The 15,267-nt window shown below is 38.9% G+C and overlaps 1 protein-coding gene across 2 annotated transcripts in view; it reads right to left on the bottom strand.

The window, feature by feature from the left end:
* orc4 (origin recognition complex, subunit 4) overlaps positions 1–15,267 on the bottom strand; it is a 114,605-nt gene that overhangs the window by 54,032 nt on the left and 45,306 nt on the right. For both annotated transcript variants that reach the window (XM_073026162.1, XM_073026152.1), the window contains one exon: positions 4,682–4,772. In XM_073026162.1, the coding sequence (XP_072882263.1) occupies positions 4,682–4,772 (91 nt within the window). The remainder of the gene's footprint in view (positions 1–4,681; positions 4,773–15,267) is intronic.

Raw genomic sequence — 15,267 nt, forward strand, 5'->3', positions numbered from 1 at the left:
TGGTTAATGCAGACAAGAGATTTCATGGTCACTGCACTTTGTCAGCCATATTTCTTGAGCAGCCAATCCCTGCTGTGGGCTACCAGCCTGTACTCTGTAAACAATGTTGTTTGCAAAGCTCTATTTTTAACTTCAAACCAATTGATCTTGCAATTTACATTAAGAACTGAAGATTTGTTCTAGTTATAACAAAAGGTGGAGCAAGGGATATTTGTTAGAAGTTTTTTTTAGAACCTTGTCACAAACAACTCTGGCCCTTTGGAAAGTAATGCTTCTGTGCTGGAAAGCTGAGGTTGGACAATAAGTTTCTCAGGCCCTGAAATGTGAATGTTCATCAGAAGGGAAGATCTACCCCTCACAGAGCCATGCTGACTATCTCTAATACAGAGTATGTTTCTCCAAATGCTCATAAGTCCTGTCTCTAAGAATCCTCTCCAATAGTTTGCCCACAACTGATGCAAGCCTCACTGGTCTATAATTTGCAGGATTATCTCTATTACTATTTTAACACAAAGTAATAACATTTGCCATCCTCCAATCTTCTGCTACTACTCCTGTGGCCAGTGAGGGATGAAATATCATCATCAATGGTGCACAATCCTTTCCCTCGCCTAATGTAATATGATTAGTAAGTTTGCAAACAACACAAATCTGTCCAAGGATATAGTGGGGCATAGATCAGCTGAAAGGTTTGTCAGAGTGCTGTCAAATGAAATTTAATCTAGACAAGTGTGAGTTAGTGCACTTTGGGAGATCAAATTTTGAGAGGACATATAGAAGGGATCTTGGGAGCATTGATGTACATGGAGACCTTGGCATGCAAGTCTATAGCTCACTGTGGTGACACAGATGGATAGGGTAGTTAAAAAGGAATCTGGTATGCTTACCTTCATTGGCCAAGGCAATGAGTATAAGATTTGAGACATCACGTTGCAGTTATACAAAACATTGTGTATTGTGTATAATTCTGACCAACACTTTACTGGAAGTGGTGGCATTTGAGAGAATGCAGGAGGTTGGATAGGTGGGTTTATTCTCATTGGAATATAGGGGTGATCTGATAGAAGTTTACAAAATGAAAAGGGGCATAGATAGGACAGATAGAATGGAGACACAAGAGAATGCAGATTTTGGAATCTGGAGCAAAGCGCATTCTATTTTGGAACTCTGCAGTACCTGTAGGATGAAAGGAATCATTGTAACTTTTGATTGACACCTTGAATCAGAACTCAATTTGACAGTCAGAATCTTTTCCTGAGTTAGTGGAATCTAGAACTGCCCAGGCTTAAGGAGAGAGGGGAGAAAATTAAAGGAGATCTGAGTGGTAAGCTTCTTTTTACACGGGGGTAGTAAATGGTTGGAAAAACCTGCAAGAGGAGGTGACAGTGGAAGATTATACTATTACAGCATTTAGAAGACATTTGGATAGGTTCTTGCATTGGAAAGGGGTAAAGGGATACAGCCTAACGAGGGCTAATGGGGTTGGCACAGAAAGGCATGGAAGAACTTGGGTCACAAGGACCCATTTCTGTGCTGTGGGTTTCTATAATAAATTCAGAACAACACAGGAACACTATGTGGTGAATTTAACTAAATCTCTATTGCCTGTACATGATATCTCTCCATTTGCTGCATATTCATATCAGTATAGTATCTGCTTCCTTCACTACCTCATTCCATGAAACTTCTCTTTTGAATCACGCATTAATCTTTGTATAGTCTCCTTGAATGGGTCACTTTTTTTTATAATCACCAATGATAATTTAATGTTTGAAAATCTGGATTAAAACTTTACTTAGTTAGGGAATTAAAAGTCGACACATTGGTGGTCTGTGCCAAGAACAGATTTGTTAAATCAGGCATGGCCTGAAACGCAATTTTTTATTCCAATAAAATGCAGTTTTAATTAAAAGTATACCATACTCTTCACCCCACTCCCCCCACCCCAAGGCTAATTCAAGTAACCCATTTCCCCACAATGCTGCCCGGCAGTTGTCTGGAAAAGCACTACATTTCTACTATTGAAGGCTATTAAAAACTATAATGATGCACTTTTTTATTCATAAGTGACAAGCAAAATATTTCAAGCCAGCATCAACTTTAGCAATGTTACATTAATCTGGATTCCTATAGCAAAAGGATTATGCAAGTTCAAAAGTCTCTTCAGTGCTGAAAAACTTAAGAAACAATAATTGTTTACCTCAAATGACTCTTTCATTGCAGATATTAATATTTTTAAAGCATTTTTTCTATTTTCTGAATGCCTTCAATTTTAAAGATATGCTATTTAAATGGTTAATCATTTCTTAAAGAGGATCAGCCGTGATCATGTATAACGATAGACTAGCCACAAGGGGCAAAATTACCTGATCTTGCTCCTATTTTCTATGTTTCTATGCACAACCTTTCAACCAGGTTTGAAATACATGTCACCAGCAAAATTTTGTGTTGAGGAGAGAATGATAATACAATGTCAGATTCAATTGCTGAGGCACGCCCATTGGTTGTCCAGGGTCCACATATTTATCTGCTTGGAAACTCAAATGCAGTTGAGTAGTTCCAAAAGTGGATGCAAATATTTGGAATGAAGCCATCATGATGCTTTAAGTAAAATCTACAGTCATCAGGTTTTATTAAAAAGTGACCAACATGCTAAATTTCACTAGTGAGTTATTTGATCAGAAATCAGCATAATGCATTATTCCATAGTAGTGACTGCAAAGCATGAATGATTCTAAACCATCTGGTGACAAACATATGCATACTTTTCTGCAGATAACAAAAATTAGTTAGTTTAAAAATTGTACTGTAGAAATTAAAGGGACTACCCTCTGATCAACTGCTACAGCTGATGACATGGATATAATGATTTTAAAACAGTCCTCTTGGATTTGAGGAGGGCAAATGAAATTGAGGTCCAATGGGTATGTGGAAGATGGATAAATTTTACATATTGCAGAGCTCTGTCATTTACTGTGCAAGTCTTATCCTAGTTCCACTTCGTAAAATGGACGATCTAGCATTTGATTGAGATAAATTTCATCTGGTATTTCTTTTCTAGATCCCGTTTCTAGATAAGCTTCTTCCCTGTCCACTAAACCACTTTTTTATTGTCATTTGCTAACTTATTAATCACATCACTTACATTCTCATCCAAATCGCTAATATACTGTACATGACAAACAGCCGGAGACCAACTGATCTCTGTAGTATACCATGGATCACAGGTGTACAATCGGAAAGACAACCTTCCACTACCACTCTCTGTATCTAACTACCAGGCTCACCCTGGATTCCATACGAGCTTAGCTTCTGAACTGGCCTACAAAGTAAGACCTTGTCAAAGGACTTACTAATGTCCACGTGGACATCTACTGCCTTGTCCACTTCAATACCTTTGGTCGCCTCTCAAAAAAACTCAATCAACTTCATGAGATGCAGTTTCCAAACACAATACCATGCTGCCTATCTTCAATCAGACATTGCCATTCCAAATGTAGAGAATCTCCTGCATTAAATTAACACACCATAGCTTGTTGGCTAACTGGCCCATATTCCCCTGGTTTAGCCTTTCAGTCCTTCTTAAATAAAAGTATAACATTAGTCACCTTCCAGTCTTCAGCTCATGTCTAAGGAAGTACAAAAATCTCAACTAGGGCCTCAACAGCTTTCTCTTTGCAAACACGAGGAAATCTGCAGATGCTGGAAATTCAAACAACACACACAAAATGCTGGTGGAACACAGCAGGCCAGGCAGCATCTATAGGGAGAAGCACTGTCGACGGTTCGGGCCAAGACCCTTCGTCAGGTCTCGGCCCGAAATGTCGACAGTGCTTCTCCCTATAGATGCTGCCGAGCTTTCTCTTTGCTTCCCTCAACATCATAGGATACACTTGGCCAGTCCCTGGGGATTTACCTGCCTTAATGCACCTCAAAACACCAACACCTTTTTTGTAATATTGCAATTTCTCAGTTAATTCATGATGTTCAGGACTCTAACACAATTGTGCCAGAACAGATGAACTGAGCAATTTTATTCTAATTGCAAACTGATATTGGATCTTTCTTATCATTCAGCAACAGAGCACCAGCCTGCTGCAGCATCCAAATCTGCCTTCTGAACCTGTCTGTGGCTACAGCAATACGAGTCAGCTCTACAGAAAATAAGGGAGGGAAAGTGCAAGTATTTAATTTTTTTCAGTTCACCGAGTTAATAAATCTATTGAACTGTCATTGATGTTTTCAAGTGTATAACAGCATTTAGATTTTAAAATAATCTTTTAAACAATTTGTAATGAATGACACTTTTAAGAGATGAATATTTTTGAATGTTTCTAAATGCCAGACATTCACAACATTAAAACTCTGACACCCTTGACAGACTGTAGGCCTGCAGATATGGCTTAGGGAGCTGTGAAAGCATTTCTGTGCACAGAACTTGTTTTTTGTGGTTGAAAGGTCCTCTTCAATGTGGATAACAAAATATTTCACCTTCTACCAGTGATTAGTAATGGCTCAAAACAGAAAATAAAGAACAAAACTCAGAGCTTTCCTTTATGGATTGGCAGACTATCTCCTAATACTTCACTCCCACCTCTCCATCCCAGCCTAAGATAAAGCCTATAATTTCTCTTCACTGGGAGTCCCACAATGAAGAACAAGTTGCTCAAAAAACTCATACCATAGTTTTTCCTGCTCCTCGGGGACCAACAATTAGGACAGAGTTGCTTTCCCCATGAACAGCTGTTTGTTTCAGAAGATCCATCAAATTTCTGAAAAACAGTGAAGCATCAAATAGCAAAGGTTACATGCATTAACATAGAAAAAGTGTTTTACAATACATTTGTTTTTTCTAGAATGGAACACTACATGCTCACACGTTATACTGTATTTTTCTTATTATTCTGCTTAATTTCAATTCTGTTTTATTTCTTTGCACATCAGTCACTTGGGTTAAACACAAGCCCAGTGGTGGTTGTAAATCCACCATGAAGCACCAAATAAGGACAACCATGGAGGCAGAGATTCAAAATCAGTTCTTTACATCAGCCTTTACCAAAGAAAATACTACTACAGCCTCAGCCACGATGTAGTTGATATTCTGCTGACACAAACATTGACAAAGAGCAAGCACTATAAAGGTTTGCTGTTTTTAAAGTGGATAGAATACCTAGTCTATTTCAAGAGAGCAAGGATAGAAACTGGAAAGGTGCTGGCCATAATACTCAAAACATCTATTGTTTCAGGGACATCAGTTAAGGACTGGAAAATTGCAAATGGTACAGCCTTGTTCAGAAGAGGTGCAGAGATAAATCACCCGTGAATCAGTCAGATTTTCCTGAGTACCATATCCTGAAATTGACTCTTTGACCTTCCATGTTCTAATGGAACTTCACGCTCAAAAACACTAATCCTGTTGGCCCATATTACAACCATTTTTTTACGCCTCACCTTATTTTAAGTGTCTTTCTTAATACCTCGAAGTAGTAATTATATCTTATGTCAAGAAAGAGGACACGCTGGAACTTTTGAAAAACATCGCGAAAGATAAATCCCTGGAACTGGGTGGGATATACCCTGGATTACTACAGGAAATAGTGGGAAGAGATCATTGTGCCTTTGACGATGATCTTTGTGTCTTCTCTTGTCACAGGGTAGTACTCGAAGATTGGAGGGGACCAAATGTTACTCCCTTATTTAAGAAGGATAATAGGGATATCTCTGGGAATTAAAGACCAGTGAGTCTTATGTCAGTGATGGTTAAATGACTGGAGAGGATCCAGTAGTTCATATATCCAGAGTGATATAAGCCTTTGTCCACTACCTTAATGACTATCATCCAGTAGCATTGACTGGCTATGTTTTGCATTAAATTGCATCTTCCTGTTACATTGGACCCTTTCTAATTTCACTTATTGCTCAAATTGGTCCACCAATGATGCCATAGCATCATGTAGTCCACTTCGTCTTGTCCCATCTGGAAAAAGGTGCCTCATATGCCAAGATGCTATTTATCAACTTTAGTTCATCATTTAGTCTGATTATCCCTCAGAAGCTGGTGGGTAAATTGTCCTCATTGGGTCTCAACCCTTCTCCCTGTAACTGAATCTTGGACTTCTTGAGAGAAAGGCCACAATCTGTGTTTGCAGCAACATCTCTAACTTCAACACGTTGAGCACTGGCAAACCTAAAGGGGTGCATGCTCAGCCCACTACTGGTGCATGACCATATTGTTAGGTCCAGTTCAAATGAAATAATCAAATTCAATGATGACACAACAGTGGTTGGTCTCATCAACAATGATGACAAGATAGGTTCAGAGAGAAGGCAGAACAGCTGGTAGAATGATGTGAGCACAGCAACTTAAGTCTCAACATGAACAAGACTAAAGACATGCCTGTGGACTTTAGGAAGGTGCAAGCTGATCACTCTTCAATGCACATAAACTGCTCCTCCATGGAGAGAATTCAGAGCATCATGTTTCTGCGAGTGCACTTAACGGACAATCTCACTTGGTCTCTCAACACCACCTCTTTGGCCAAGACAGCGAGGCTCCCCCGCTCCCATTCTAACAATTTTTTATGGGAGCACCATTGCGATGACCAGCTGCCTCACTGTCTTGGCATGGAAATTGCAAGGCATCTTTCCATAAGACCCTATAAGGATTACAAGGACTGATGAAAGGATCATCAGGGTCTCTCTTCCACCCATCCATCCAACAATCTCTTTGAACCCTTACCATTAGGCAGGAGGTACTGTAGCATTAGGACAATGACCACTGAAACCCCTGCCACCACCCAGCTCTCAACACACATGAAGATCTAATAGTGTATACTATTATCATTAACAGTTGTGTCATAAATACATCTTATTATTTGTTAATTTATTTGTGGTAATATTACCTTGTCTTGTGTTTGAGTGATATGTACTGTGTTGTGCATCTTGGTCTGGAGGAACACCATTTCATTTGGCTGTATATTTGGGTACGACCGAATAACAGTAAACTTGAACTTGAATTTAATATGCATGCATATCAATTTTAATAAGACATTTGACAAGGTTCTACATGGAAGACTCATTTAGAAAGTCAGGAGGCATGGGTTCCAGGGAAACGGCTGCAAAGATTCAGAAATGGTTTGTCCTCAGAAATCAGAATGTGGGAGTAGATTGATAGAATTTTGCCTGGAGGTTGGTGTCTAGTGGTGTTCCACATGAATCTGTTCAGTGACTCCTGCTTTTAGTGATTTTTATAAATTACATGGATGAAGAAGCGGAAAAGTAGGTTACTACATTTGCAGATGATACAAATGTTGCTGTTGTGAATAGTGTAAGTTGTCATTGGTTACAAAGAGGGCATTGGTAGGATGCAGAGCTGGGCAGGGAAGTGGCAGATGAAGTTCAATCCAGAAAAGTAGAGGCAGTGTACAAAATTAATGGCAGGATACTTAGCAGGGTGGAGGAACAAAGGGATCTTGGGGTCCATGTCTACAGATCCCTCAAAGTTGACGTGCAAGTTGATAGGATGGTAAAGAAGACATATAGTGTGTTAGTTTTTATTAGTTGGGGAGGTAATTGATTTGAAGAGCTGCAAGGTAATGTTGATGTTGCAGCTCGTCACCTCATTATAGAAAGCATATGGAAGATTTAGAGAAGGTGCAGGGGCGATTTACCAGGAACAGCTTCTTCCCTTCTGCCTTATATATAGCAGTTACTCCTAAGATGGAGGACCCAGGAAAATGGAAGAGGAGAGGGGTTAAGGAGCCAGTGTAGAGTACCATTCTGGCCAGCCCCCTCAACAACAGGTATATCACTTTGGATGCTGTTGGGGGAAATAACCTAACAGGGGAAAGTCACAGTGTTCATGTCCCTGGCACTAAGCCCACCTCTGTGACACAGAAGGGAAGGGGGAGAAGAGGCGCACTGTGGTGATAGGGCATTCATTAGTTAAGGAAATGGACAGGAGGTTCAGTGAGCAAGAACAAGACTCTTGGAAGGCATGTTGCTTCCTGGGTGCCAGGGTCTGGGACATCACAGATTGAGTCCTCAATATTCTTATGTTGTGATCTCAGGATTGCTGTCCTTGTCACATGCTAGTGAGGAAAAACTAGGAATATTATATTGTTTAATACATATCTAAAGAGTTGGTGTAAGAGGGAGGGCATAAGATTTTTGGATCATTGGGCTCCCTTCCAAGGCAGGTAGGACCTGTACAGAAGGGATCTGTACCAAATTGGAAGGGGACTCATATCCTAGTGGGAAGGTTTATTAATGCTGCACGTTGGGGTTTAAACTAGATGGGAACCAGAATGCCAGTACATTTAGTGGACAGGTTGTTGAGACAGATGTTGGTAAGACCTTAAACAAAGTCAGGAATCAAAAGGCTGAGCATTGTGCGAATAGTGTTGCGAGTTGCGTATGTATCAATGCAAGAAATATCATAGGAAAGGCAGATGAGATCAGGGCATGGATTAACATCTGCAATTATGATGTTGTAGCCGTTAATGAGACTTGGTTGCTGGAGGGGCAGGACTAGCAGCTCAAAATTCTGGGGTTCAGCTGTTTTAGATGTGAGAGTGGGAGGGATTAAAAGAGGCGGGGTAAAGTTATTAGTCAAGGAAAATGTCTCAGCAGTGCTCCATCAGGACAGACTGGAGAACTTGACTTGTGAGGCGTAATGAGTGGAACTGAGGAATAAGAAAGGTATGACCACATTAATGGGGTTATATTACTGCCCACCCACCAGTCCATGGGATTTAGAGGAACAAATATGTAAAGATATCACAGACTGTTGCAGGAAGCAAAAGGTTATCATAGTAGGTGATTTTAACTTTCCACATATTGACTGGAATCTTATACTGTAAAAGTACGAGACAGGACAGAGTTTGTCAATTGTGTTCTTGAAAGCTTCATTCATCAGAACATAGAAGTCCTAATGAGACAGCATGTGATCCTGGATCTGTTATTAGGGAATGAGAAGGTGACAGAAGTTTGTGTAGGAGAACTCGTCACATCTAGTGATCACAATGTCATTAGTTTCAAAATAAATAGGCCTGGTCAGCAGGTTGAAATTTTAAATTGGAGAAAAGCCAATTTTGATGGTATCACAAATAATCTGGCAAGTGTGGAATGGGACAGGCTTTTTTATGGAAAAGGTGTTCTTGGAATGTGGGAGGCCTTCATAAACGAAATTTTATGAGTACAAAGCTTGTATGTCCCTGTCAGAATAAAAGGCAAAGATAACATGTGTGGGGTACCCTGGATTTCAAGAGATATTGAGACCCTGGTTAAGGGAAAAAAGGAGGTGCATAGCAGGTCTAGGCAAGTAGGAACAAATGAGGTACAGAGTCCAAGAAATGCAAGAAAACACAAATAAGTCAGGAAGGCTAAAAGAAGGCATGAAGTTGCTAACAGACAAGGTGAAGAAAAATCCTAGGGTATTCTACAGATGTATTAAGTGGAAAAGAATTGCAAGGGACAAAATTGGTCCTCTGTAAGATCAGAATGGTAAACTCTATGCATGGAGCCAAAAGAGATGGGGGATATCTTACATGGATTATCTGTATTTATTCAGGAGTGACAGGCGACATACCGGAGGATTGGAGGACAGTTAATGTTGTTCTGCTGTTTAAGAACGGCTCTAAAACTAAACCAGGAAATTATAGGCTGGGGAGCCTGACATCAATAGTGAGAAAGTTATTGAAAGGTATTCTATGAGTATTTGGATAGACAGGGACACATTAAGGATTATTAGTATGGCTTTGTGCATGATAGGTTGTGTCTAACCAACCTTCTAAGTTTTTCAAGGATGTTACCAGGAAAGCTGATGAAGGCAAGGCAGTAGATGTCGGCTACATGGAAGTTAGCAAGGCATTTGACAAGAACTCAATGGGAGGTTGGTCAGGAAGGTTCATTCGCTTGGCATTCAAGATGAGGTAGTAAATTGGATTAGATATTGGTTTTGTGGGAGAAGCCAGAGAGTGGTAGTAGATGGTTGCCTCTCTAACTGGAGACCTGTGGAATGCCACAGGGATCGGTGCTGGGTCCATTGTTGTTTGCCATCTACATCAACAATCTGGATGATAATGTGGTTAACTGGATCAGCAAACTTGCAGATGACACCAAGATTGAGGATATAGTAGGCAGACCATCAGAGATTGCAGTGGGACCTGGGCCAGATGGAAAAATGGAATGAGAAATGGCAGATGGAATTTAATGCAGACATGTGCAAGGTGTTGCACTTTGGTAGAATCAACCAAGATAGGTCTTGCATAGTGAACAGTAGGGCCCCGAGGAACGCCGTGGAACAAAGAGATCTGGGAATACAGGTCTATAATTCATTGAAAGTGGTGTCACAGATAAATGGGATTGTAAAGAAAGCTTTTGGCATATTGGCCTTCATATTCAAAGTAATAAGTACAGGAGATGTTATGTTGAAGTTGATGTTGATGTCAGTGAGGCCTAATTTGTAGTATTGTGTACAGTTCTGGTCACCTACCAACAATTATGTTGCTGGGATGGAGGACCTGAGTTACAAGGAAAGACCAAATAGGTTAGGACTTTATTTCTTGGAACATGAAAGATTGAGAGATTTGATGGAGATATACAAAATTATGAGGTGTTTAGATATGGTAAATGCAAACAGGTTTTTTGGGTGGGACAACAATTAAAGGTCATGGGTTAAGGGTGAAAGCTGAAAAGTTTAAGGGGAACATGAGGGGTAACTTCTTCAGAGGGTCATGAGAGTGTGGAACGAGCAGCCAGCGCAACTGGAGCATGCTAGCTCAATTTCAATGTTTAAAAGAAATTTGGATAGGTACATGGATGGCAGGGCTATGGAGAACTATGGTCCATGGCAGGGCTATGGAGAACTATGGTCCAAATGGGACTAGGCAGTTTAAATGGATTGGCACTGAGTGTATAGGCCAAAGGGTCTGTTTCTATGCTGTACTTTCCTATGACTTTATTGGGAGTCACCTGGACAAGTATGAAATGATTTAAGAAAGGCTAGAGTTGTTTAAGGCAGGTCAGCTCTAACAAACATTACTATGCTTTTTGGATGAACTAATGGAGAAATTAAAGATGATTGGTGTGCTTTATATGGATGTCTCTAAGGTGTTTGATCAGGTGTCACACAACTGATTTAACATCAAAAATGAAGGCTATGGAATAAAAATTGCTGCATCAAGATGTAAAGGTGATCAGATAAGACAGAGAAAACAGAGTAGTAACTGCAGGTTGTTATCCAGAGAGAAATACACAAAATTTCTCAGGTGTTACTACTAGGACAACTACTTTTCTTCGTGTATTGAAGATCTGAACATGGGTATACTGGGCATACTTTCCAAACTAGCATAATGAATTATGTGCAGGATAGAAATGGACTTCAACAACATACAGCAATGCTGGTGACACGGGCGGAAAGGCAGCTGCTGAAATTTCTTTTTTGAACTGTTACATTTTACTAGAAAGAATGAGAAGAGTTGATTTAAGTGAAAGGGCAATGTTCTAAGAAGAATACCAACACAGAGAAGTCTGCGAGTTGAGGTGCATCATTTGTTGAAAATGGTTGTAAAGAAATTGAATATGAAGCATACAAGATCTTGGGCCTTAGGTGAATCTTGTCAAAGCACTGATTCAGCCTCAATTAGAGTACAGTGCCTAGATAGACTAGAATAACTAATGCATTTGCCTTAGAACAGGAGATATAACAAAGTATTTTAAAATCAAAAGAACAGATAGAGTCAAAATTCGGATACTCTTCCTATTATCAGAGAGACCTTGAACTAAGAAAGATAGAATGAAGGTGATTGGCAAAAGAACCAATACCAACAGGAGGAAAGTCATTTTAGATTTCATGTAGCAAGTGCTTAGGGTCAAAAGTGAGCAGATCAAGTATTTGAAAGGAACAATTGGCACTGCTACAGGGAGAGGGTAGGTGTGAAATTTGCTAGATTGCTCTTGAATATGATTTCTACAGAAATGACTGATTGTAATCATTCTGCAATTCTACCTTTCACTCGTCTTAAATCAACAGAACTCAATTTATTCAAATTCTAGAAGCAGGGTATCAATCACAATGACTTCTATTTTTGAACCTTCTCCTCTAAATGTCAGCGCTAAGACAACACTGAAAACCTAAGATTGTATTTTAATGAAGTATAGAAATATTACTGATGTTTCGTAAATAAAAGTTGCTATGCAATTGAATAATCCAAATGTCAAAATTTATGACTGGTTAGTTAGATCTGATTAATCTACATACATTTATTGAAAAGGTCACTAGCATATCCCAGGAAAAATACACGAATTAAAAACAGAAAATCCTGGGAATACTCAAAATGTCATGCAATGCTTGTGAAGGGGAAGTTAAAACTCAAGGTTGGGACTTCCGGTAAGATGGCGATTGTTTAGTCGCTTCAAACTTTTGCTCCGTTACATTTCTTACCTTCGCACTATGTGTCTCCCTTTTTAAACCTTAGTTCGTTATTCTATCTGCTTTTTCTTATCTGCCTGCGAATACGTCTATCTTACAATGGCTACTAAAAATTCTAAATCCGTGGGTTTAAAATTCTTTCTATCTGATGGGTAGGTCAACATTTTCAGTCATCCTTCCCGGCCAAAGCTAGGGGGGGGTGGTTTCTATTCTTATCAACTCAAATGTTCCTTTTGAACTCCATAGTAAAATATCTGACACAAATGGCCATTTTAGTATTGTTTCTGGCAAATTATATAATACTAAGGTAGTACTAGCTAACCTGTATGCTCCCAATTCTGACTGTTAATTTTTTTGAATGCTTTTTTTCCTCATTACCAGATCTGAACCTATACTCTCTTATATTGGGTGGCGACTTTAACTGCTGGTTAGACCTAACTTTGGATCGATCGTCCCCTGTTACTAGATTACCTACTAAATCTCTTTTCTTTCTAACTATGGTATCTCTGATTTATGGCGTTTCCTTCATCCTATTGAGAGAGATTATTCCTTTTTTTCACATGTTCATCATACCTTTACTAGAATTGACTATTTCTTAATTGATAATCAACTTATTTCATTTGTTCATTCTTGTGACTATCAGAGTATACTGATCTCTGGTCATGCCCCAGTCACTTTGTCTCTAAATTTTCCTGGTCTCCCTCAAAGGAATAAACATTGGCGCTTTAACCCAACTTTATTATCGGATGATGATTTTGTAAAATTTATTAAAGACCAGATAATTTTTTTCCTAAACACTAATACGTCATCTGAAATTTCATCCCAGATTGTCTGGGATGCTATGAAAGCATATTTGAGGGGTCAAATAATTTCATATACAGCGAATCTTAATAGAAAGTCCTGTTCAGAGTCATTAGACCTGATTAATCAGATTAAAGGATTAGATCAATTATATGCTCAGACTAAAAACCCCGAATTATATAAGAAGCGTGTAGAACTCCAAACTAAATTTGACCTTCTCTCTACTCAACCAGTTGAACTTGAAAGTAAGAGTCGCTTTTATATTCATGGTGACAAATCTGGCAAGTTTCTAGTTAATCAGTTGAGACGTTCTAAAGCTAAACAACATATTACAAAGATCCAGAAGGAGAACGGGGATATTATATCAAATCACTCAGAAATTAATGACTTATTTAAGAATTTTTATTCTCGGCTTTATTCCTCCGAATCCCTGATGAGAATACTTCTGTTGACCTTTTTTTAAATAGCTTGAATATCCCTTTGATTTCATCTGATTCTAAAGCAAAACTTAATGAGCCTATATCATTATAAGAAGTATCTTTTGCAATCTCTGCACTGTCGTCAGGCAAATCTCCTGGTCCTGATGGGTTCCCCATAGAATTTTATAAATCATTCTCTTCACTTCTTTCACCTCAGTTACTCTCAGTACTATCTGATTCGTTTAATTATGGTAAATTGCCACCCTCATTTAATGAGGCATGTATTATTCTTTTATTTAAAAAGGGCAAAGATCCAACAGAGTGCTCCTCTTACAGGCCGATTTCTTTGCTTAACGTTGATGTTAAAATTTTGGCCAAAGTTTTGGCTCATAGATTAGAAACTGTTATTCCCTCTATTATTTCTGATGATCAAACTGGTTTTATTAAAAATCATCTTCCCTTTTTTAACATACGCCATTTATTTAATATTTTATACTCACCTTCAACTGGGACTCCTGAATGCGTTATCTCTCTCAATGCGGAGAAAGCGTTTGATCGTATAGAGTGGAACTACCTCTTTGCGGTTTTAGAAAAATTTGACCTCGGTCAAAGTTTTATCTCTTGGATCAAATTACTATATCTATGTCTTACCCCCTCTGTTTTGACTAATTCTCAGCAATCCCAGTTGTTTAACCTTAAACGTGGCACCCGTCAAGGATGCCCCTTAAGTCCCTTTCTTTTTGATTTGGCTGTAGAGCCTCTGGCGATTGCATTTCGAAGTTGTCCTGAATTGACGGGGATCTGGAGGGGGGGTGTTGAGCATAAAGTTTCTCTTTATGCTGATGATCTATTAGTTTTTCTTACAAATCCGTCCACATACTTACCTCCAATGTTTTCACTTCTTGATCAATTTAGCCAGTTCTCTGGCTATAAACTTAATTTACATAAGAGTGAACTTTTTCCAATTAATAAAGAAGCACAAGTATTAGTATTTCGCGACCACCCCTTTAAAGTAGTTGATAATCAATTTACCTATCTTGGTATAACAGTTACAAGGAATTTTAAGGATCTTTTTCGTGAAAATTTTGCCAATCTCTTGTACTCTACAAAACAGAATTTGTCACAATGGTCAGCTTTATCTATGTCCTTGGTAGGTTGTGTTAATGTTATTAAAATGTATGTTCTCCCTAAATTTTTATACTTATTTCAATCTATTCCAATTTTGATTTCTAAAACCTTTTTTGATTCCTTAGACTCTATTATTTTGTCCTATCTGTGGAAGGGTAAGTGTTCCAGAATTAACAAAACTTACTTTCAAAAATCTAAAAAAGAGGGCGGCATGGCCTTACCTAATTTCTGTCTATACTACTGGGCAGCTAACATTCATTGTCTTATCTTCTGGTCTTTTTTCCATAGCCAGTCCGACTGCCCTAAATGGGTAGCAATGGAGCTGAATTCCACTAAGGATCTATCTACCTCTGCACTTCTTGGATCTGCACTCCCTAGTAGTTTGCCTAGACTAATTGTTAATCCTCTTGTTAGACTTACTCTGCGAATATGGGCCCAGTTTAGGAAATTTTATGGTTTCTATGGTTTTTCCCTTACTAGTCCTAT

The sequence above is a fragment of the Hemitrygon akajei genome, chromosome 2 (assembly GCF_048418815.1).
Source record: "Hemitrygon akajei chromosome 2, sHemAka1.3, whole genome shotgun sequence".
Lineage (NCBI taxonomy): Eukaryota > Metazoa > Chordata > Chondrichthyes > Myliobatiformes > Dasyatidae > Hemitrygon > Hemitrygon akajei.